The following is a 24,124-nucleotide window of genomic DNA, read 5'->3' as shown; positions in this document are numbered from 1 at the left end:
GGAAATCTTGAGGACCTAGGGAGAAGAAAGAAGGCTTTCTAGTCCTGGCTATGATGGAGAGACTGGAAAGAGGGTGGTGAGCCCAGGAGGCCCAGAGACAGAGGAGACGGGGATGACAGGGGGCTGAGGCCTCCACCTCAGCGCCCCCGACCCCCGCCACTGGGATTTCCCGCCGCAGCTCCTGCTCCAGTCTGTGCTGCGGGTGGGGTCGGGTTGAGCATCCCGGCGCCCCGCACCGCGCCCCCCACCGCGCCCCCCACCGCACCGCCCTCGACCTAACCCCGCCCCCGGGCGCTCATTGGCCTGCAGCACCCCCTTCCCAGCCTGCGAAGTGAGCTGGGGGAGGCGGTGGTCGGTCGCCTCCCTCCAGCGCCGGGCCTGGCTTCGCGGCGGAGGCGGCGCCTCTCCCGCAGGACCGAGCCAAGCTGAACTGCCGCGCCGCGCGGGGCGGGCAAAGGGGGCGCTGCGCTCGGCCCCGGGCGGGGAGTGACGGCGGCGGCGGCGGCGGCGGCTCCGGGCGAGCGTGGTCCCCGCGTGCGCACACGCACACGCCGCCGCGCAGGGACACACGGACCCCGGCCGCCCGCGGCCACACAAGCGCGGAGACCCGGCTTGGCGCGCGCTCCTCGGCGCACACGCTCCCCATCCCCGCGGCGCGCGGGCCGCGGACTCGCAGGCTGCGCGTCCTTTGCGGAGTCTGCCCCGGCCCCACGGACAGGCCCCTCAGTGAGCAGGTAAGGGTCGCCCCGCAGCGGCTGCCCCTCCACGCCTCGGCCGTCTTCTCCCGGCTCCAGAACCTTCGCCCAGCCGGGACCTTGGATCCCCTCCTCTGCTCGGTGGTCTCCGCCAGCCGCGACCTCCACCGACGGAGAGCGGGCGAGGGCCGGCGCCAGGCAAGCCTCCCAGATCCGAAATGAAGCCCCCTCCCGCCGCTGCGCCCTTCCTGCGCGTCAGGCTGACACCCCCCAACCCAAGTGTCTGGCGCTGCGCTCGGGGCGGCCGATCGCCGCAGACTGCCGGGGTGGGGGTCGGCCCAGCTATCTCGCGCCCCTCCTGATGCGGAGAAGGGAGACCAGGGGCAGGCAAGCCATGCGGCCGGAGGGACCCGGAGGGACATGCCTCCCTACCCCTAGGTGGACGGACGCACCTAGGCGGATCGGGAAGGCAGGGCTGGAGGGTCCCCCGGGGCTAGGTACCGCAATCCGCACGGGGTTTGAGGGGTGGGCAAGCAATGTGCTAGGTAGGGGTTGCGGTAGGGGCCAGTGTAGAATGCCCTTCTGTGGTGACACATTCGGGATTGTTCAAAAGAGTGTCGTCTCCGTTTCCCGTGGCGCGGAGGGGCTGAGGTTGGGGATGCCAGGGCTTCGGTGGTCCCCAGAAGAAACGCCCTGCGGGGTCTGTGGGGAAACGCACTGGCCTTCCCAGGCTGAAGTGGGCCCGCCGAGACCCCTGCCGGCCGCTTTAAAGGCAGAAGCTCCTGCGGCAGCTGCGGGGGGCGGAGGCCACATCCTCGGCGGGACCTTGGCAGGTTAGGGGGCTCAGAAGGGACAGGGGAGCCAATGGATGCAACTAGACCCTCAGGAGGGAACCCAGCCGGAAGCCGATTGCGTTTCACGTGGAGCTGAGGAGCGGAGCCTCACCCCTGGATGGAGCTCAGCCCCCTTTTGGAAGATGGGGGTGGGGTGGTGGACACCTGCTAATTCTTCCGACCATTTTTATGTTTTTGAGTGCAGGTGCGTCAGACTCCCTTTATCTTCCCCAGCCTTACAATGTCCCACAAAGCCCCCCCGGCCCTCTCCAAGACACAGCATTTGGCTTTTCCCATGAGCGGCCCTGGGGAGGGGTTGGGGGATGGGAAGGGGCTGGACGCAGCATATGGAGGGCAATTTGCCCTGGGACTGCAGCTGGCCAGAGGCAGACAGCATCCTGAAGGTCAAGCTAGAAGCTTTGAGTGGCGGTAGGATTCCCAAGAAGATGGAAAACTATCTTTGAGCCTTTGGGGGCAGGGGCAGCAGGCAGCACCCGGGTTTTCTCAGGAGACCTCAATTAAATGAGTTTGGTGCTGGGTACAAGTAGGACTGGTGGAGTCCCAGTCCTAAGCTAAGTTCTGCTCCTCACTGACCTTGGGGAGGGCAGGCAGAGGCACCAGCTTGGACACAAGCCGAAATCTGTACATACAAATTGGAGATGGAACACGCTGAGCAGGCCCTGGGCCAGATCTTCCAACCAATCCATCAACAAGTGTATGTGGGGTGACGATGGAGGTGGGCCTGATCCTTTTCTTCTTTGGCCATGGGTGGTTCATGGGTGGTTGGGTGTCTGGGACAAGACCCCCAAATGTCTGTTTGTCCCCATGTGTGGTGAGGGGAGGTGTCTGTGAGGAGCCTCTGAAAGGATCTCTGTCCTGCACTCTCGGGACTGATCTAGGCTAAAGGGTGCATTAAGTCCTCTTTTGTATAAGGTTCAGGCTGACAGGGGATTGATTGGAGAAACACTTTGGGACCCATGCCTTTTCATGTGGCCACCTCTCTCTGTTGTGCATCAACTTTGGGACACTCTCTCAATTTGTGTCGAATAAATAAATACACACATGGGAGTTTATAGTATATGTGGCTGAGAGGCTAGGAAAGCTAAGGCCACAGGGTGGCTTTTCTCTTGGGGACAGGGCTTAAGCTGGAGTGTCCCAGGTTGCCGCCCTCCCAGGGACAAGCATTTCATTGACCTGGGGCTGGCACTAATTAAGTGGAGGACATCTTGTGCTGTCTGCCACAGGGCAGAACCAAGGTGTGCCAAGTGCAGAGCCGGAGCTTAGCTCGGTGCCAGGAAGGCCTTGCTTGCCTGAGACCCACCCACCATGGGGCTGACACTGGGGGTGACAATGAGTTTCCTGTCCTGGGCAGGTTTGTGAGCAGAGGCCTGATGCCCCAGACAGGAGCTGCCAAGTGGCTTTCCACCCTGGAAGGCCTAGAGGCCTCAGAGACCCTCAGCCTTCCCTGAGGAGAGGAATCTGATTCCAGGGTCTGAATGAGTTGGGCTTAGTGGTCCAGCCGCCTGGCAAGATGGAGACTGGAAACTCCTCAGCTGCGACGTGTTTGTACCGAGCTCTGGATGCCGTCAGAGGCAAACGGTGACAGCCACCCCCACAGTGACACACAGAGAGGGAGTGACACACAGCTGGGAAGGCATATAGGCTTTCTATGACACCTGCCAGAGAGCTGGGGCACAATAGTGACAGGCAACACCTGTCAAATGGACAAATGGACGTTGAGACACACCCTCTCACACAGATCTGGGCACACCCGGGGACTCGGAGGTATTTGCCCAAAGAAGATCACAAAGGCCTTCATTAATAAAAGTCCAGCTGAATATTGAATTGAACGGAGGAAAGTGTGTGTGTGTGTGTGTGTGTGTGCATGTGTGTGCGTGTGTTGCATAAGCCTAGAACAAGGGTAGGCAACCTTTTTCTATAAAGTGCCAGATAGCAATTATTTTACGCTTGTGTCCATATACAACTACTTAATTCCACTGTGTAGCCTACTGCAGCCTTAGATGATATGTAAACAAGTGAGCATGGCTGTGTTCTGATACATTTTATTTATGGACACTGAAATTTGAATTTCATACATTTTGCCTGTGTCGTGAAATATGATTCTTTTAATTCTTTCCAACCATTTAGAAATGTAAAAAGCATTCCTGGCTCACTGGCCGTATAAAAATAGGCTACAGGCTGGATCTGACTGGCTGGAAGGGGTTGCCAGCTCCTGGGATATAAGGTTAGGAAAGATAAATGGTCAGAGAGGTTGACGAAGGGAGGGGCTTAGCTCTGATAGCTGCAGATGCCTGATGGTACCTCGGACGCTTCGCTCCGTTCTATGTGGAGCTGAGTGCCCATCTGTTTAATGGGTCAGGCCCAGGAGAGGCTCCCTGCCTGGCCTCACCACCCTCCCCCAGATTGGCCTCTGCTTTGTCCCTGTGATCGATTCCCCCACTCTAAAGACACCTGGAGACAACATTCAGGACTGAAAAACTGACTGCTGTCACTTGAGCTTGCCAAACAGTTCCTGAGCCCCCTTCACCATTCACCCTTTGTGTCCAAGTCTGTGCCCATCCCCATGGGTGGGGAAGCCACACAGAAACCTGGGCATGCCCCTTGTTTCTAGACAAGACTAGAAACTCACAGTGAACATGACGAGACCTGAAACAGCTCAAAGGAGAGGGGATCCTTATCTCAGGGCTGGGGCTTCTCAGTGGAGAGCAAGGTCATAAAGGGCAGGTGCTGCCTGAGTGGGCTTCCTGGAGGTGGTGGGGGGGTTTGAGTTGGCCTTGGAGGATAGCCAGACACTCTCATCCCAGCTCTCCACAGACTCCATGCATTGCCTTAGCTGCCCTCATCTTTCCCTCCTGATCAATGGGCACTACAGAGGGTTGGCTGAGACAAACGTATATATATCCTTCCTAGGCACCTCTGAACCTCCCAGCTGCTGATCTAAGGCTTGTGGGCTTGTGTAGTGAACCAGGTCCTGCCTTCTGTTTCTTCCTTTCTCTACTGCCTCCTCCTGAAATTTCCTTCCTGCCACCTGTGGTGGGGGTGGTCCAAGGAGACACTCCTCTCTCATTTTTCCGGGTCTCTGGATTCTGTCCCCTACTTTCTATCCCAACCGCCTTCCTGCTCAGCTTAGTCCCCCATCATGTCTACCCTAGATCCAGAAAAGGGCCTCAGGGTACATTTCTGCCTGCACTTTCCCCCTTCGTCTCTGCTCCCCAGCCTTTGAAGGGATATTTTCTAAATGAGAAGCTGATCACTCCACTCCATTGCTTAGAACTCTTCATTGCCCCACCCCTGTCCTGGTGGAACAACCCTCCAGCTTCCACAGAATGGCACCAGCCCTCCACCCTCTCATCCACCTCATCGCCTCCTGATATCTTGTTGTGCTCCTTGACACCCTGGAATCACCTTCCCAGATCCATCCAGGGGGCACTCATCCAAGTTTTCTGGGCAATCGTGTGTCTTGCCTGTGCCAGGTGCTGTGGGCACACGCACATCAGAGCTGGGCTCATGCTCACTTAGGAGAGGCTGAAGCTTAACCAGGGTCTGCACAAAGGGAAAGGCACTCAGTGCAGAGCTACTCCTCCCCAAACCATACCCCCTGCTGGGTAGGTGCTCAGTGAACATTTTCCACAAGCTTGTGCCTCCCTCTGGTCAGGCTTCCTGTTCCCCTTCCTCCCCTCCCTCCTCCTCTCATTCCCTCCATCCTTTCCCTTCCTACCTCCCTCTTCTCCCTGTATTTATCTTCGCCTTCTTCCTCCCCCTCCTCTTACCTGGCCCAGGGGATGCACTTCCTGACTCCTCCAGGTCAGGAGAGGTCCCTGCACTATCCAGTATGGAAGAGAACTCCTCACAGGACCCTGGGAAGGACTCTGCAGCATGACCTTGGGGAAGTTTCCTGGTCTCCTAGGGCCTCACCAGTGAGATGGGATGATACTGCCAACATGCACGGGTGCCCCAGCCTGGCCCTTCCTTGCCTTGGACCTGGTTCCCCACCCAAGCTTGTGCAAAATGCAGGGCATGAGTGGGATCATCACTGGGGTCCATCTGGTGGCCTGACTCCTGTCACCTTGTCACGCCTGCCATTGCCAAGAGGCCCCTGGCCCAGGAGTTTGTCTGTGCCCTTTATCAGCTCTGGTCTTCTTGAGGAGGAAAGAGGTTCTAGAGGGTTTCCCCTCCTTCCCTGCAGCAGCTTCTGTCCCTCCCTTTGAGGGGTAAGTGGGAGGGGGGCAGTGTTTCATCTTTCAGCCTTCTCTCCCTTGTTCCTGGCCCTAGGAGGGAGAGGAGGAAGTAGGGGCGGTCCAGCTCCCCTGTCATGAGTAAAGGGAGCATGGGAGAGCAGGGGAGGCAAGTGATGTACTTAGCCTGGCCATCTCCTTTCTGGTATCCAGGCTTGTCCTGCCCTGTAATGGGGAGGGATGCTGAGCGGCCAGAAGATTCCAGTAGGAGGTGGCACAGATGGCCCCAGCCCCATGATGGGCAGATGAGAGTCCCAGGCCTGTGTGGCCCAAAGAAGAGGTAGGGTAGGCTGTCCACACACCCCTGTGTGGGCTTATGTGAGGCAGAGGAACCTGTGCTGCTCTGGGCTGGTTGGGAAGGGCACAGGGACATCAGAGCTTCCCACTGTGGGCCTGGGCCAGACGCTGGAGTGGGGTAAGTGTCCATCTCAAGAGCAGAGTTGCCTTTAGCCATGGGAAGCAGAAGGGCTCTGCCAGGCTTTAGACAGTACACGGATGGCTGGAGGGTCTCTGAGTCCCCTCTGCACGGAGATGTGGAAAGTCTTCGAGCCCAGTGAGTCACCGCTCGCTCCCATGTGCTGACTGATGACGCCATCCTCTGTGTGCAGGGGCCACCGCTTCCTGGTGCAGCGACTCAGAGGAGGACGTGGCTATAGTCAGCTTCACTTCAAGTTTGGTGGCTGGGCTTATGAGGCCTGAGGAGGAAGGGGGAATGGTGTGCTATTGGGATCCCCCTGAATTCCCTTACAGTCCAGGTATCTGTCACACATCCCATTCCTGCCAGGCAAGCCTCCAGGCTCTATATTGTGTGACCTTGGAAAGTGTGTTGCCTTTTCTGGCCTCAGTTTCCCCATCTGCACCTTGGGAGGTGGGCTTTAAAGTCTATTTCAGGTCTGAAATATTGTGTCTGTAACTAACTCTTCCTAAGGAGGAAACTAGATATAGATATGTGAATGGGTGTAGTGGTGGACCTGACCAGCCCCTGGAGGTATGTGTGGGGGTCCCTACTAGGGTACCAGTGGACTCTGAACTGATCTTCATTTGACCAGTAAGAGAGGGCAGTGGAAGCATAGGGATGGAGTGCACCAACTTTGGAGCCAGACTGCTTGGGTTTACTTCCCAGCTCTACCAGGGACTTGCTGTGTGATTTTGGGGAAGTTGCTTACCCTCTCTGTGCATCGGTCACCTCTGCTATAGAATAAGCTAATGCTAGTAACTATTTCAGGCAGGTTAAATGAGTTAACACATGTTTATTGCTTGGAAGAGTGTCTGGCACATACTGAGTATTTAATAAGTGTTAGCCATTAGTAAATAAAAGCACAGGAGGCCTGCTGTTCCCATTTTGAATGTGACACGGTGCTGTGGGGGTGGAGGTGACAGCAGGAGGGTGCAAAAAGTCTGAACACAAAGTGGTGAGATAATAATAATAGTTAACACATGTATAGCCCTTACTGAATGCCGGGCTATAGTATATACTCTATAGTTTATTTGTATAAATTTGCTGATGTCTCACTGTAACATCTATGAGATAGACATTAATATTATTCCCATTTTTCAGATGATAAAAAGAAGGCACAGAAAAGTTAAGCAGTTTTCCCAAGCTCCTAGGGCAAAAACCTCTGGCAAAATGGTCCCAAGTCTGTCATACTAAATGCCAGGAGGTGACTTTAATCATCCTCAAAAACTATCTGCCACAACAGAGTCTGGACCCAAGAGAGAGAGTCAGGAAACATGGGGTGACCCATTTTCCCATCCTGAGCCACTTTTGTGGCTGGGCTGAAATCCATCCTCAGGGAGGGGAGAGATCAACCCTGGGCTGCAGTGGCGGGGCCTGGTCTGTCCCTTGAGGGTGTCACTAGCAGCTTGGGAGAGTCTGGAGGAGGAGGAGCCACTGGCAGGGCTGGGGTGGCCAACAAGTGAGGGGATGCATCTCAGAGGGACACTGCAGAGAAGCACTTGGTTTGGGGCAGGCAGCCTAAGTCTGTAAGCTCTGAGCATTGTCCAGTGGGGGGCAGTGCAGGGTTGCGGTGGGGCAGAAGTGCCTGGAGGGGCTGAAAGGATTACCGCCTAGAGAGGGGAGAGGCAGTGGAAGGTGATCCCTGAGGTCCCCAGTGGAGTCGAGGCCTGGGAGCTCCCAGGTTCTCTCTCTCCTCCTCTTTGCTGGCGGGGGCGTCTGTGTCCAGTTGGGCAGGGGGTGAACTGTAATGGGTGTGGGGACCAAGAGAAGGTAACAGTGGGAATCAAGAACCCTGGGTCTAGTTCCAGAAGAGGCGCCCTATTGAGAGTGCCCCAGCTCCCTTACCCTGGGTCACTGGGCTGGGGACACACCTGTCTCCTAGTAAGCAGCCTGGCGATGAAGCAGAGGGCTGGGGGTGGGTCGGGGCTGGGGCCTCTGCTGGAGCTTGTCTTCAGTCCACTGCAGCTACAGCTGAGGAGCTGCCCTTCCCACAGCAGGGGCGAGGCCCCTGCAAGTCTGGGCATCCCTGCATGTGTGCATGCATGTACACACATGTGCATGTGTGTGTCGTGCCTATACCTGCACCCATATCTGAATCCAAATATATCTTATTGCCTCTCTATAGCTGAATGCCTTTGCTGAGTGAGTGTGTGTAAGCGTGAATTGTTCTGTATATCTACAGTCTGATATGTGACATATCTGAACATCTGAATTGCCGTGTGCTTGCATCTGCACATATCTTTGTTCTGTGTGTGGTCCTCTATGTGTCTGTGAAGGAGTGTGTGTGTGTGTGTGTGTGTGTGTGTGTGGTTGCCTGTCGGTCCCTGAAGGAATCTCCACCTTGTGTATCCCATCATGGGAGTTTGTATTGATACCTTCAAGTGGTGGCCCTGGGGATAAATGTCTCTCTTTGTCTCTGTAGGGTTGACAGGTCTTTATGATCATCTCTGTGGACGTGTTTCTGTGTATTTGTGTGTGTGTGTGAGAGAGAGAAAGAGAGAGAAACAGAATCAGAAATCCACCAGTCCTCAAAACACAAACTCACTCTCTGTCTGCTTGCAGCCACCCGCTCCTCCACCCCACCAGAGCTGTTCAAAATCCTAGTTCCTCTGTGCCAGCTCCCTGGGTTCTAATAAAGGTTAAAATAGAGGCTTTATAATCCTAGCTATACACGAGCATCACCTGGAGAACTTTAAACAACACTGCTGCCCGAAGCACAGCTGAGAGCTTCTGATTCATTTGGGTAGGGGTAGTTTTGGAAAGCTCAGATGACTCTAGTGGGCAGCCCAGGTTTCATACTGGGGTCAGAGGTTAGGGCTTTGCTGGGGAAGCAGTAAGTATCTGCTAGGGGGCAGCCCAGTCCTAACGGGGTAGTGCTGCTGCCACCTCAAGGTGTTGCTGGAGTAAGGAGCTCTGTTTTCACCTTTTTGGCCTGAGGTCACGGAAGGTGCAGGGAATCGACCCCTGATCTTGGAGGCTGTCTGCCTTGTAGGATCTCCCCGCAACACTCTGCTGGCCTCGAGAGATGGCCTCCAGCCTCTGTCACTGGTGCCAGACACTCCTCCCTCGCAGCCAGGCAAGTCAGGAGGGTTGTCTCTTTGCAGGCAGAGCCTTGGGTTCCCCAGGGCTGGTAGAAGTGACCAAGCCCTTTGGGGGCCACCGGTGCTAGGTCACGCCAGAGGCAGCCTGTGGCCACCAGGGGCGTGGCAAGCCCTGGGAGCTGGTACAGAGATGGAAGCCTGAGTGCCTGGTAGAGATGGTGCCTCAGGGTGCCTAGGAGTGCTGAGGCCAGTGCTTCCCCAGCCTGCCCTGTCCTCCCTGACCCACAGGAGGAGGCTGGGCTATGGCTCCCAGGCTTCTTGGAGCATCTCTTGGGATATCTGAGGCTTCCCTCCGCATCTCTGAGTGAGCCCCAGTGCATAATATGGGGAGATGGGAGCTCCCTCTTTTCAAGCCTTCCTGCAGCTGGTTTTATTTCTGCTTTTTGGATGCCTGCTTATCTCCAGCTTGAGTTTGGAGAGGCCCTGTGGGAGGCAAGGAGAGAGGGAGGGGACGTGGTTAGGCAGAGAGTGAGGGACACAAAGGCCTCTGGGGTGCAGCAGCTCTGCCTGCTGGTGGGGGGTGTGCAAAGACTAATGGTTGGGATGCATATGTAGGATTTGCTTGGGCCCCCCATGGCCTCCCGGGCCAGGCACCTGTGGGTTAGCAGTGCCCTGATATGGGCCTACTCAATCTCTTTTATAATAATTTAATAGTAATAATAATTTTTAAATAACCGTAACCATTGTACAGCTGAAATGGAGCCTGTTTAGCAGTGCCTGTTGATGGATGCTTTGCTGTCCCATTTTTTATTGTTGACGCTATTTTAAAGGATGCAGTGGCGAATGTGCTTGCATATGCTTCTTTTTGTCCAACTGCAAATATTTATCAGAAGCAGAATTGCTGTGTTGTAGGGTATATGTCGTAATGATCAATTTTAGAAGCAGAGTATACTCTTCCCCTGGGAGCGTGCTGGGGTCTTGCAGCCTCCTTTTTTGACTCCCTGTAACCTGTCTCTCTGGTCCCCACCAGTGGCCCCAGTCCTTGCAGGCCTGCCCCCTTGGAGCTCTGGCAGCTCTGAGGCCTGAGCACATGCTTCAGCTGTCACTATGTTTTCCGTGTCATGGTTTAAGGCTTCATCCCGAAGATGAAGTAGAGTGAGGTAAGGCAAAAAGTGGGTGTAATTGTTAGGGTACCAGGCCAGGCAGCTGGAACAAAGAGGCCCTTTAAGGGGGTAAATTAGCTAGAAGGTGGTTTCCCTCTGGTGTAACAGTCTGGAGCTAGGTGGGCCTCCAGGCAGGCTGAGTGGCTGGGCTCCACGAGGTCACTTGGCGATCCTGCCTCCTCTTGCAGCATTGCTCCCTGCCCACTGAGATACGGTTCACGTCCACACTGTCAAAGTGGGGTTTGTTATTTGGGAAGGGTTAAAGAGCAAGAGCAGAGATCATGCCATGCCCTCATGCACAGAGGGTGCAGATGCGGCCACATGCTGCCACTCACATTCCATAAGTGCTAATAACTTCATCATGTGCCCACACCTCCAAGCAAGAGATACCCGGAAATATCATCTCTAGGTGAGCATGCATGTGCCAGCTAAAACTTTGTCACTGTGGAGGAGGGGGAAAATGCAAAGGTTTGGGGAGGCAATCCCTCTGTTGCCAAAGAGAAAGCCATTCCAGACCATGCCAGGAGACTGGTGGAGCTGAGCCAGTGTGTGCCCACAGTATCCCCAGCACCTAGCACAGACTGAGTGCCTAGCACATGTTTGCAGGGCAGAAGAAGAAAGAGCAAGACGAATGCAGGCAGGGAGGTGGGGTTATCCTTGGAGGCTGAGAGCCGTGCTGCAGGGAGCTGGGGGAATAAGGAAGGGAGGTGGTCTCTCTCCCTGCCACTGCACTGGGCTCACAGGATTCACACCTTTCCTTCCTCTCTAGCCCAGAGACACGTTGGGGCTGACCTGCCGCTGCTGTCAGTGGGAGGCCAGTGGTGCTGGCCAAGAAGTGTCATGGCTGGTGTCGTGCAGGTTTCCCTGGCTGCTCTCCTCCTGCTGCCTATGGTAAGGGCCCAGGAACATCTCTCTGAGAGCCCCAGGCTCACCTGAGCTCCCGCTCCAGAGAACTCATGTTTTTTCTGTGCCCTCAGCTCAGCTCTTCATCTGGCTGGTATTTCTGCCAACACCACCACTGGGCCACCCAGTGCCTTTGTGTGAATCAGAAAAGACATGCATTCCTCAAGACCTTGTACTGATTTGACCAGAAATGATTACAAAATTTACAAATGTTTATGATGGTAATGTGTGGCAACCTTTAGAGTTGCACAGTCCACAACCTGCTCAACTGAATGCAGGAGCCCTGGTCAGGGCTGCAGAAGCCTCTTTCGATTTTCTCGTCACCAGTCCACAATGCCCTGCCAGGATAGAACTCAGAAGGCTGCCATCCGCTCAGGTCTCTCCCTGAGTGAAGGTAGGGATGGGGAGTGAGCAGAGGAGGACTCCCAGGTTTTGGTCCCACCACTCTACCTGAGAGTTCAGAGTGGCATTGGGTGAGGCTGTCCTCAGAACCCTGGGTACCAGTCCTGCCTCTGGCCTGACTCACTGTGTGGCCACAGACAAGCCTGTCCCTTTCCCTGAGAACTGCCTGCGCATCTGTGAATAGTAGGGATTGGACTGTGTCCCCAAACATGGCCCCTGGCAACTCAAATGCCTTGTGACTGCCTCCACACTTGCTGACATCTCCCTGGGAACCATCCCTGCCCTGGGGTTTTGAGTTAAAGGGACAGCATTTGGAAGCAGCTGTCATGATAGCAGTGCATGGGCTGTGAAGTTACTTGGTCCTGAACTTGAAGCCCATATCTGCTATTAACCAGCGGTGTAACTTTGGGCTGGAGTTTCTTAACCTCTCTGAGCCCCAGTTTCTCCTTCTGTAAATAAGGGTGGCGAGTAGGCCCCACTAAATGGTAGCACTGCTCCTTAGCCTGCAGCTGCTGGGGGCACTTTCTTCCTGAGCCCCTGGAGAAGAGAGACAATGAGCTTTCTCAGCCTGACTTCTCCCCTACCACTTGTTTTCTCCTCTAAACTGCAGTAGTAGCCTCATGGCTGCTGGAGTCAGACCTCCTGGGTTCGATTCCTGGCCTTTCAGTCTACTGAGCCATATGACTTTGAGCAAGTGACTTAACATCTCTGTACTTCAGTTTCCACATCAGTAAAATGGAAAATGACAAAAATAGTACTTCACAGTACTCTCCAGGTCCATACACACGCACACATATGACACTCAGAATAATGCATGCACAGAGTGAAGTGCTATATGCGCTTGCTAATATTATTATAAGATGTGGAAACTGAGACCCCAGGAGGGAGTGGGACCTGTCCAAAGCCACACATTGAGTTGGTGACTGAGAAGAGCCCTTATGGCATCTCTCAAGGTGAATGTCAGGGCCCCTGCTGGCCCTGACATCTCTTGTCACCCTCCTCTCTGCTTCTGCTCCCCACTCCCCCCAGAACACTGCCCCTGGGGCTTTGGTAGGAGAGCTTACAGATGAGCCTCCTACCCGCTCCCACCATCCATCCTGTGTTCTCCTACAGGCCCCCGCCATGCATTCTGACTGCATCTTCAAGAAGGAGCAAGCCATGTGCCTGGAGAAGATCCAGAGGGCCAATGAGCTGATGGGCTTCAATGATTCCTCTCCAGGTGAGCGGGGCAGCAGGGAGCATGCCACGTCCCCAGTGCCAGCTTTTAGAACTGTTTTCCTGTGCTCAGGCTCACCGAGAAGTGAGTGGTCAAGGGTATGGGTTTCTGGGGACTTCAGAAGGCCCTCCAGAATACTGATGTCCTGGATCTGCTCTGGGCAATGATGCTGGGGTTGCTCTCCTCAAGGCTGATGTGGTCTGGATGCCTCACAGCTGTTCTGGGTGACTGGACATGGCTGCCTTCTCTCCCACAGGAGCTGGGATAGCACTGGTGCTTGAGCTGGGCAGTGGCTGTCAAGAGCTTGTTAGCAGGCAGCATGGGCCTGGTGGCAGCAGGGACACAGCTGTTGCCTGTGGCTGAGCTGTACAGCACTTGGTCAACCCAGGGCAGGAAATGTGGGGTCCTTTCCCACCTCTTCTGCTCATTGCATCAGAAGCCAGAGAAGAAAGCAGCAGCAGGAACTTCAGTCTTGAAGACTTGGGTACAACGCTTCTCCTGGGGCTGCATTTGAGGAGGGTCCTGCTTCCCTCCGCTGGAGGAAGCACACATTGCAGGACATTGAGCATTCTTAGCCTCTCCCTCTAAATGCCCATAACGTCCTCGATCCCAATGACAACCACAAAATGTCTCCCAAGATTTCAAATGTCCCAAGGCAGTGGCACAATCCCTGGTGAGAACCAGTGGCCGCATTGAACCCCTCTCCTCCTAACTCTCCATTGTGCAGATGGGAAGCTAAGGCTCACAGAGCAAAGGCGCCCTCAGCTTTTGGCCTCAGGGGAAGTTGGGGATTTAGGGGAGGGGGCATCACAGAGGTCTCTCCAGCCTCACTTTTGCCTTAGTCGTTGAAGGACTGGCTCCATGCTGCCTAAGGGTAGGGCTGTCTGCTCAGGCTGGAGGGATTCATTTTTCCTTCTGGATCCTCCTGGCTCCTCTGAGCACCATCTGTTTAAGCACTTGATTAATCTGCAGCCCAGTTAAATGGAATGGTCCCACTGGATGGAGCTCCCCAGCCAGTTGCTTCTCAGTGAGCATTAAATGGTGAGGGAGCTACTCTGGACCGTGCCGGCCTTTGCCTCCGCTGAGCTCTTGCTCAGCCCTAACCAAGGTTGAATGTGGATTTGGGGCCCCACCAGTGAGGGAAACTAAGGCAGGGGGCCCAGAAGGGCACACAGTTGGAGGAGACCCAAAGAATATCACAAGAATATCTGGTCCAAGTCTCTGTTTGGAGGATGGGACTGCTGAACCCTGAGGGCAGGGATGGTGTGGATCACATGGAGGATCAGGCTGAGGTGGGTCTGGAACCCAGGTGTCCTGCTCCCAACCCAGGGCCATTGTTCCTGCATTGTATGTCTCAGATGCATTTGGGGTTGAGCAATAAAATCATCCCGGAGGGAAGAATAAAGGCAGGGGCTGGGGTGGGACAGGGACCTCGGTGTAAGCTGTGTGCAGTTTAATTGCACACCTGCTTGTTGAACTCTGGGCAGAGAGGGCAAGACAGGCCTGTCCACAGGGATGTCATGGCAGAGACAAGGGAGATGGATGCCAGGCTGGAAATACAGCATCCCTGGAAGGGCCAGGCCAGTGCTGGGGAGGAGGTCTCACCTGCAGGTGTGCTCAGGAGAGGAAGAGATGAGTTCTTTGTGGGAAGGATTCATATATTGAAACTGGATCCTTGTTTCTTAAACCTGGCTGCATATCTGAATCACTGGGGAACTTTCAGAAAAATGTACTCCAGCCACAATCCAAACCAATTAAATCAGAAGCTTGGGTCCGTCATAGTCACCATAGTTTTTAAAAGCTCCCCAGGCGATTCTAATGAGAAGCTGGTGTTGAGAACCCTTGAGCTAGGCCCAAGGGATAAGTAGGCATTTGAAGGTGGTAGAGAATTGAGGGATAGACAAATGGGTGAACACTGTAGGCTGAGGAATCCACAAGAGGCAGGAGCCTGGTGTTTTTGGCAGTAGTGAGTAACCTCCTGTATTTGGAACTCAGAATTGGAGCAGATGGGTTGGGCTATTGAGGGGGCATGGCTGAGGGCCCAGAGAGCAGATATTGTGTATTTCATGTCATCTCCACTGGAGTTGAAGGTGGGGGAAAGTAGTGGCCGGCTCCCACTGAGCTGGCATCTCTGCAACTGCCCCAGGGGCTCCACTTGTGCCCTCTCAGGGACCTTGTGAGTCAGGGCTGGCCATAGGAGGTCAGGGTGTGAAGGATTCTCCAAGAGGTCAGTGAATAGCTCTCCTTTAACCCTGTCCAGATGGGAGAGGAGGCTGCACCTTCTCACGATCTGCCTAAGGAGAGGGTCCCTCATCTATCCCTACTCGTCCCCTCCCTTGAATCATAGGGTGGGGCTTTATAAAACAGAGCTGAGCTAATTAAGCAGAAGCAAGGGCAGCCATTAGTTGGGAAAGAGGAAAAGAGTAAAGGCCCAGTTGGACCACCAACTCCATGGCCCTTTCCTGCTCTGGACCTCAGGAGCTTCTCTTTTAAAATGAGTGGGGTGGGGTGGATCATGTTGATAGCCAGACCCTCTACAGACTTCCTGTGTGCCAGGCTCTGTGCCAGCACTTCATTCTACCACCACAGCGGCTGGGGGGTGGGGGTGGGTCTATTATGACCCCTATTTTATAGATAAGTGAACTGAGGCACAAGGAGGTACTTCACTTAAGGACATAGTCCATTAAGAGGCAGAGGCAGCCTGTACTCTCAACTGCTGGGATGCACCACCTCTGAAGAGTGACATGCTCTGGGTCCCAGCCCCTCCTCGGGCACAGCACCAGCCATGGGATCTTTGAAGGGCCCTTAATACCTTAATTTTCAGTCTGAAAAATGGAGGAAAAATGATGCCTACCACATAGGATTATTGCATTAAGTGATAAAAGCCTGTGAGAAGTGCTAAGGACAGTGTATGGCATTTGCTAAGCACTTAACTAAGACCCTGTAGTTATTAGGAGCTGTCATCTTGGAGTGTTGGGGGTTTCCAGGGCTCCCACCTTCTGCTAGATCCCAGTTCTTCTGGGGAGTAGAGAGACATCTCTAGGAAGCAGGTCAGTGCCACTTGGAACAATCCTGGAAGGCTCTCTGGAAGAGCAGGGGAGAAGTTAGGGAGCAGATCTGGGCTTCAGAGGGCAGATGGAGAGTACAGGAAGGTGGAGAGAAGCGTTCCGCTGGGAAAGGGTGGAAAGGGAGCAGTGAGTAAGGTGGGTGGGCACTGTAGCAGCCAGCACTTCAAGGCGGGCACTGGGTTCTCTGTCTCTCTCTCTCTCAGACACGCACGCATGTGCGCACACACACACACAAACACACGCGCGCGCACAAGAATTCATTTAACCCTCACCAATCTATGGGCTGGGTAGAGTTTTACCCCCATTTAACAGATGAGGCTGCTTAGACACAGAGAGGTTAGGTTGCTTGTCTCTTACCTAGTAAACCCCTCAGCCGGGAAGGTGGAGCCAAGGTGTGCATGTGGATGGTTCTGGAGTCCACGCCTTCACCCCTGGGCTGCATTTGCTGCTCAGAAGTGGAGTGAGGAGACACCCTGGCCCTCACCTTTCCCCTTGCCAGGGTGAAAGGTCATACAGCAGAGGCAGTTGCAGTGAGGCTGGAAAGAGGCCTTGGGAGACAGGGACCCTGAAATGTGCTCGAGGTCCGCCCTTTTCTTAGCTATGAAAAGGCCAAAGGGTGTTTGTGTTTCTAAGGCCCAGGAGAGAATGAGGTCTCGGCCTGTAATGACTTGCTTGGGAAGGAGAGGGGCAGGCCAGGGTGAGGGGAGGCCCCTGGGGAAGCTGTCCTGAGAAGCAGTGTCCATACCGCTCACTTTGGGGCTGTGGTCTGAAGAGCTTGCCCTGCAGGCTGAGGTTTGGGGACTCCCCTCAAGGAGCCTCAAGTTCAGGGATAGCATTGACCTTGCTGTCACTCACCAGGGGAGGCCTTACTTTTCCCCCATTGCACCTTCAAGAACCTCTGGCCTGTTCTTAGGGGCGCCCTGGCTGGAGCTGGGCTTCTTGGCTCCAAATTAAACACACTTGTGAAAGATGGGCCTCTATCCCTCTCATCATACCTGCAGCACTGTAGAGCCCCCAGGAGTATTTAAAGGTGCTGATGTCCAGGCCCCTCTCCAGACCAAAGTCCTCAGCATTTGGGGCGGCGGGCTCCATGCAGATCTGTGTTAAAAGCCTCCAGGTGATTCTAAAGTGTATCCAGGTCTGAGAACCACTGGCCAGAGCACAGCATCCACCAGGGTACTCAAGTGATATCAGGCAGAGAGCAGCCCCTCAGGGCCCAGATAAACCAGGCTGGGGAGCTCACTACTAGCTGAGTCAAATTTGAGCGTACCAAAGAATCGACATCTGTGCGTTGTGTTATTAATCCATGCCTGTCCTCCTGCTGATCTGTTTCCTGCGCCTTCCCTGCCCGGGTGGTCCCCAAGCACACACACCATGCACAGAACGCTGGCCAAAGGTCAGCTGATGTCCTTGAAACACACTTGAAAAAGGAAACCTGGCAGCTTGTTCCAATGCCTGTGAGTGTAAACTCACAATAGTGTCTTTTATAGAGGTTTAATATACTTCTATATATTTTGTGTGTCTCCCATAATCTTTTAAATCTAGTAATATGAGTCAATTGGAACAAGAGCCCTGATCTGTTAGTTGAATTATGTCTATGGCACTGTGTGTGTTGCTGGGGGGCTCCGGGGGGATCCAGGAAAGTACTTGTTTCCTTCAAGCCCCTGCTCCTCACTGGTCCTGGGACCTCCACCCTAAAGAGAACCTAGGATGGTGCTGTGCAGAGTGGCCTTCAGAGTGGTAGCCAGGAGACCGATGCACTGAGGGGAGGCACCCATGGTAGCAGGCAGCTTAATGGGGGTGAAAAATAGAGCCCAGAGAGGTGGCCGTGGGGAGTGAAAGCAAGCTTGCAGCCTGCCTTGCATTGTTTGCAAAATCCTTGGCCTGTTTTAAAGGTGTTTATTGAGGAGAGGAGGGGGTTTGGAGACATAGTTAGTCATTTTGTCCCTTGTTCCAAACCCCCAAATGCTAATGGGATTTGAGCCAATACCAAGTTGGCTCTGTCATATAATGCCCACAGAGGCTGAGGCCAGAGGTGGTGGTCATTGGCCAACCACACTGGGGGCCAGAGCCAGCTCTGGGGCGGGACCCAGGTCTGTTATCTCAGACAGGGAGTGCCCTTTCTCCCACAGTGCTCTTGTGACCAGAAGGGAGGGACAAAGGACGCCTGTACCTGGGAATTGGCATCTCCAGGCCACACAGCCCCCAGGCTCTGTTCCTTTTGCAGTCTGCCTGCCCAGAATGAGACCAGCCAGCATCTCCTCTTTGCAGGGCTGCAGGTTTTCATCAGCCCAGAAACCTTCCCTGCATCTAAGCAGGGTTGGTTGGTGTGGTCTTCCATGGGGGTCCCCATACTCTAGTGGAGGAGGAAGAGGAGGCCTGTGGTGGCCATGGCAGGGGCAGCAGAGAGCAGACTTGGAGGGAGGAGGGAAAGGCCTGCTCATTGCTATTCTGACCTGGTCTCAGAGGCCTGCCCAGGGCACCAAATGCCTTGAACCAGTCCTCTCTACCTTCAATAGAGGGGAGAGGACAAGAGGAGGGAAGCACATCAGGGCTGGGCCCAGGCTTCCCCATCCTTAGAGCAGGAGGAGCTTCTTGTCTGGGCCTCTCAGCTGCTCTGAGACTCAAAAGGCATCAAGCCTGAGGAAAGGGTGGTGTCTGCAGGGACCCTCATGCTGAGGAACTTATTTGCTGTCTGACACAGGGTGTCACTTCTATCCAAACTTGTGTCTTCCTGAAGTCTGGTCATTCTAAAACTTGAATATCAGATCTTCTGTCAAAACACAGATTGCTGGGGCCACCCCCAGAGTTTCTGATTCAGTAGATCTGGATGAGGCCTGAGCATCTGCATTTCCAGCAAGTTCCCAGGTGGTGTTGCCAGTCTGTGGTCCATATCTTGAGAATCACTGACTTCCAAAGGGGAGAGTGGCATCTTTAGTCCTATGCCACCCCCAGCACTCAGCTCACAGTGGGATCCTCATTTCACGGAACAGAAACATTGGCCGTAAAGTAAATTTCGGTAAATTGAATTGTTTTTACCCTTAGATTGCATGCTAAAATGGGGACCTTGTTCTAACAATACCCGGGCATCCTCAGGTGGCTTCTCAAAGGGAGGACCATGGCTTTGTCTGAGTCTCTTTGGTGCCCTGCTCTGTGGAGTTTTGAACACTGTGGAACTGGACAAAATCATCACCATGACAACCCAGGATTAGCTCCTTATTTTGTTCCAGACAAAAGCTAATAGCTTGTGCATTCTCTTTCAGTCGCTCTGCCTGAGTGGATCCCTTTCCTCCTGCTCTCACACTTCACTGCCACTCCTGGGCACTTTATAATGTCTTAGGTGGAAGCAGCTAGGGAGAGTGTACACAGCACTCCCCGACCCACCCCCGGGCCTGAATTCCTCTCCCCATGTCCCCCAATGGGGGCCTATACACAGATGGAGCCACGAGGCTTGGAGTGCTGTCAGGAGTGGAGAGGTCTCACAGAGAACAGGATCTGTTCTCATTTTCAACCTCTGGAGGAGGAAGGGGAGGACGGGAACTTGGCCTGGGCTGCACTCGGCCATCTCCTCCCTGAAACATGTTTTCCTGGCTGCTGTGTCCCTTGCCTGTCCTGGTTTTCTTCCTCAGTCTTCTTTGCCAAGGCCTTTTCTAAATGCTGGCATTTCTGTTGGGGCCAGGCCTATTCTCTCCTGTTTTCTTCCCTGATCTCTGCTGTCTCACTAGGCAAACCATCCATGTCCGTAGACTAAATAGCATCCCTGTGCTGCCTACTTCCTGCCCTCTTCTCCAGTTGCTACTTCTCTAGACTCCAGACTTTTTTCCAGCTGCCTACTTCGACAGCTGTCTCCTCTTGGCTCTTAGCACCATCTCAAACTGAACATACCCCAGACTAAGCTCTTGCTTTCCAACTTGCCTAATTCCCCCAACATCTGCTTCTCACCTGGCCCTTTCCACTGTGGTAAATGATCCATCCATCCATCCATCCATCCATCCATCCACCCATCCACCCATCCATCTATCCATCCACCCACCCACCCACCCATCAATCTACTTGTTCATCCAGACACTGAAGCCAGAAACCTGGGAGACATCCTTGGTACCTCTCTCCCCTGCACTGTGTTGGCCTCGACTCTGCAGCAGTAACAAATCAATCTTAAAATCTCAGAGACTTAGCACAGTAACATTTCTTGCGTGCATGTATCATAGGCCAGTGTGGTCAGCAGAGGTAGGAGGTGGAGCTCGACTTCACACAGTCATTCAGGGATCCAGGTTTCTTCCATCTTGGAACACTGCTACCCTTAACATGTGGCCTTCAAGGGTAGTCCAGAGAAGGAAGAGAGGCAGGCTGTGGAAGCTTATGAGGGACATTTTAGAGGCGGATTCTGCACTTCCACCCTCTCACCATTGGCGTGCCCTCAGTCATGTGATGTGGGTGAGCACTAACCGTCTTTTGCAGACTTGCCAGCCAGGTCCAGCCAGTGTGTCGCCAAGCCCTGTCAGCTCTGCTCCCGACTCTGTCCCACACAGGACTCCTCTCCAACTCTGCTGCCATCGCTCCAAATCAAGCTCTTTCATCTCACCCCTAGACTATAGCCATGTCCTAACAGGCTTCCCCATGTCTGCATGTCTGCTACTAGACTATATGATCTTCCCCACACAACCAAATCCAAGTGTGACTCCTTGTCTTAAAGCCTCTCTGTGGTAAGTCGAATAATGCCCCCACCCCGCCCTGAGAGGCCCACGTCATCCTAATCCCTGAAACCTGTGAATATGTTACTTTACATAACAAAAAGAACTTTGCAGAGGGAATTAAGGATCTTGAACTGAGAATTTTATCCTGGGTTATTTGGGTGGACACAGAATAATCACATGGGTCCTTATAAGTGAAAGATGGAAGCAGGCGAATCAGAGGAGAAGAGAGACTTGAGGATGCAAAGCTGCTGGTTTCAAAGAGGGAGGAAGGGGCCATGAGCCCAGGAATGTGGGTGGCCTCTTAAATCTGGAAAAGGCAAGGAAATGGATTCTCCCCTAGAACCTCCAGATGAAATGCAACCCTGCTGACAACTTAATTTTAGCCCAGTGAGACCCATTTCAGACTTCTGACCTGCAGGAATATAAGATGATAAGTTGTGCCATTTTAAGACAGTAAGTTTGCTTACAAACTTACAGCAGCGGTAGGGAATGGGTACACCATCCAGTGTCATCTCTAAGCATTGAGCATAAAAATCTAAAGTTATTAACACAACCCACTGGACTAAGAGCTCTGTGAAGGCAGAGACTGGGCCCTTTCTATTCACTCTTGTATTGCTCTGCATTGTCTGACTCGGTATGTCTTGAATAAACAAGTAATTAAGAGAGAGAGGGAGAAGAAAGTGGGAAGAAAAAAAGATAAAAGAAGGAGGGGGAGAAGAATGAGAAAAGGCATCTTGAAATCTTCCAGTCTCAACAAAATTTAGCTTTGTTGAGACTGGAGTGTGGAACATATGGGTCTGTAGAAGCTGGACGTACTGTGTGTGAGTGGAAGGAAAATCAGTTGCTGTTTTTAGTTAGAAAAACCCAAGGCTGTCTCAGGAGCCCAACTCCCATCCTCCCAAGCTCCAGGGAAAGGGGCCTGGGAGGATTCAGCTCCAATCCGCTGAGGCCAGAGCAATTTCCATTCAAAAGAGGAGAGGAGGTGGGAGCCTGCTGGGTCCTCCCATCTGTGCTGGGCTGGGAGGTGGTAACTGCAAGAGAAATGGGCACCAGGACATTCTGGGGAGCCCTAGGGAGGCAGCTGTGAGTCTCTTGAGACCCCAGCAATGCAGGCTAGAGGGCTGAATGGAGGCCTTCGAGCTCTCGATAGGGTCAGGGACATTGTCTTCGGGTCCTGGGGTCCTGAGGTCTCATTCTAGGTTTCCCACCTGCCCTGGTACTATATGAATTGTCTTTAGGACTCTAGAGGGGGCTCAGGCTGGGGACATAAGGGGTACCAGGAGGGCTTTGAGAGCTGTGGCAAATGCATCCTGAGAGCTCCCAGGCCCCGGCCTGGGGTGGGGCACCTTAGCAGATGCCCTTTAGGCAGCTGTAGCTACCCCAGCCATCCTCTGGGCACCAGTAGGTCCTCAGTGAATCTCTGTTCCAGATTTGAGCTCTGGTCACTCAAAGCTGGGAGTTCACAGAGACACTCAGTTGTCCCTGTGCACATAGGAAACATGAATCATGGTGGAGGGGGCGGTGACTGGCCTGAGTCACAAGTGAGCCTGTGGCGGAAGGAAATCAGAACTCAAGTTTTAGGGCTTCCGGTGCTAATGCTGAGTAGAGACCTGCCGTTTCCCCTCACTCTGCCCTCAAACATCAATTTCACAGCTTTGTCTTTTTCTCCACCACTGGCCCTGGTGCATAGATGGTCCCTGGCACAAGGTAGGCACTCAGTAAATAGTAGTTAAGAGAATGCATCCCGTGTCCTGCTGCCAACATGACAGCCCCCTTCTCCCCTCGTGCCATCCGCCTGACCTCTACAGCCCTCCTTGCCCTCAACACTCATGACCCTGCTCATTCTCTCTGAAGTGGCCCTGTGACCTCGGCAGTGTCAACTGGCAGCAGCAGCTGGCTGTGCCCGAGCCTAATGTTCTCCATTAAGGGAACATCTGTTGGCTGGGGCTCCTGGGGCATGGGCCAGACGCAGCCACACTCCACGGCCGTTCCACGGTCAACATGGGCTGCTGTAGCCAAAGATGTGCCATTGGGTCTCTTTCAAGGACATGATGTCACAGCCAAGCACATGCTGGCTAGAGATGTCCTCTGCTAATGGTTACACAGGAATTATTGATGACTGGCCTATTGCAATGAGACCTGATACCCAGCTCCCCTCATCTGGCCTTTAACGTCTTTGCCTTCTTGGGTTATTCTTCTCAGAGCTTTCTATGGTACATCTGGTTCCCAAACTCTGTCTTTCCATGAGCAGGATGCTATGGGCCAATGTGACTGGGTGCGAACTCCAAAATAGCTGGGTGTGAATTCTGAGAGACAGGATTTTCTCCATCTAAAAGCTGTGGATACCTTCTGGTCCAAATAGCACTCAAGCGTCACGGACCCCAACAGAGACTGTGAGCTCATGGCGCCTGCTCCAGGCCCCTCCTCTTCCCAGCACCTTCCCAGGGGTCCTCTGGACCTGTCAGCAGCCCTGCCCCAGGCCATCTTACCTTGCAGGTCCCTGCTTTACCTCCCTGCCTATGGAGGCCTCTCGGGGCAATGGTTCCCAGGGACACCTAACTGGGATAATGAAATTAATGATTCTGTCAGCAGTGAACAGGCATTGAATGAGCCTGGCTCTGTTCTGAGAGCTTTGCGCATATGAACTCATTAATCCTCACAGCAGCCCTGTGAGGCGGGCGCTGTCGGTCACCTGCTGTCCCTGACATGGCACAGAAGCCCTCTCCATAGCCTTCCTTTATGATCCCCTAAGAGCTGCAGGCCTCTTTCCTGGAACTCTCCTCTGCTGCCTGGCGCTCCACACTCCTGCCTCCCCACCATTCCTCTGCCACTCTCTCCTGCTGACATCACTACCTGCGCTTCCTCTGCCCACTCCATAAATATGGGGTCTCCAGGGTTCCTTCCTCCATGCTCTTCTCATTTTATGTCCCTTCTCAAAGTGAGCTGTCTCATCCCATGGCCTCAACCACTACCCATAGGCTGGAAGGAAAAGTGAGTGGCAGGGCTGTGGGTAGGGTCGTAAGTACCATGTTAAGGACTGAGGGTGCTAAGAGCCCAGAAAGCGTGGGATTGTTGGTGGGGGGCTTGTGACATGGCCAGATATTCATTTTGAAAAGCTTGTGGTCATAGCTGTGTGGGGTTTGTGTACCTGTGGTCTCAGTGAGGGGTCCTGAGCCTCTTCACTGAGTAGGGTGAAGGGATAGAGAGTGGGGCATGGATTTCACAAGGTTTCAAGGTAAAACCAGCAAGGGCTTGATCAGGAGCACTAAAGGGAAGGAGCTGAAGTGGGGTGACTCCTGGGTTTCCAGCTGGGGCTGGAACAGGCAATCAGGTTTGGGCAGGAGATGCTGCACTGAGTCTTAGACTGCTGTGTTTGAATCATCTTTGGTTCTTCAA

At 53.8% G+C, this 24,124-nt stretch overlaps 1 protein-coding gene across 7 annotated transcripts in view; it reads left to right on the top strand.

Moving 5' to 3' along the window:
* The first annotated feature begins 529 nt into the window (after window positions 1–529).
* The window catches only part of ADCYAP1R1 (ADCYAP receptor type I), a 63,040-nt gene continuing 39,445 nt past the window's right edge, over window positions 530–24,124 (top strand). For 3 of the 7 annotated variants that reach the window (XM_054559343.2, XM_054559342.2, XM_054559341.2), the window contains exons 1-3: window positions 530–734; window positions 11,215–11,336; window positions 12,864–12,969. In XM_054559343.2, the coding sequence (XP_054415318.1) occupies window positions 11,286–11,336; window positions 12,864–12,969 (157 nt within the window). In that variant the 5' untranslated portion in view covers window positions 530–734; window positions 11,215–11,285. Of the gene's footprint in view, window positions 735–11,049; window positions 11,337–12,863; window positions 12,970–24,124 lie in introns of those variants that run through there. The other 4 variants (XM_054559344.2, XM_024249793.3, XM_024249794.3 and 1 more) reach the window with 3 other exon arrangements.

This window comes from Pongo abelii, chromosome 6, assembly GCF_028885655.2.
Source record: "Pongo abelii isolate AG06213 chromosome 6, NHGRI_mPonAbe1-v2.0_pri, whole genome shotgun sequence".
Lineage (NCBI taxonomy): Eukaryota > Metazoa > Chordata > Mammalia > Primates > Hominidae > Pongo > Pongo abelii.
The sequence above is the reverse complement of the archived record's forward strand: the minus strand, read 5'-3'. Positions and strand labels throughout refer to the sequence as shown.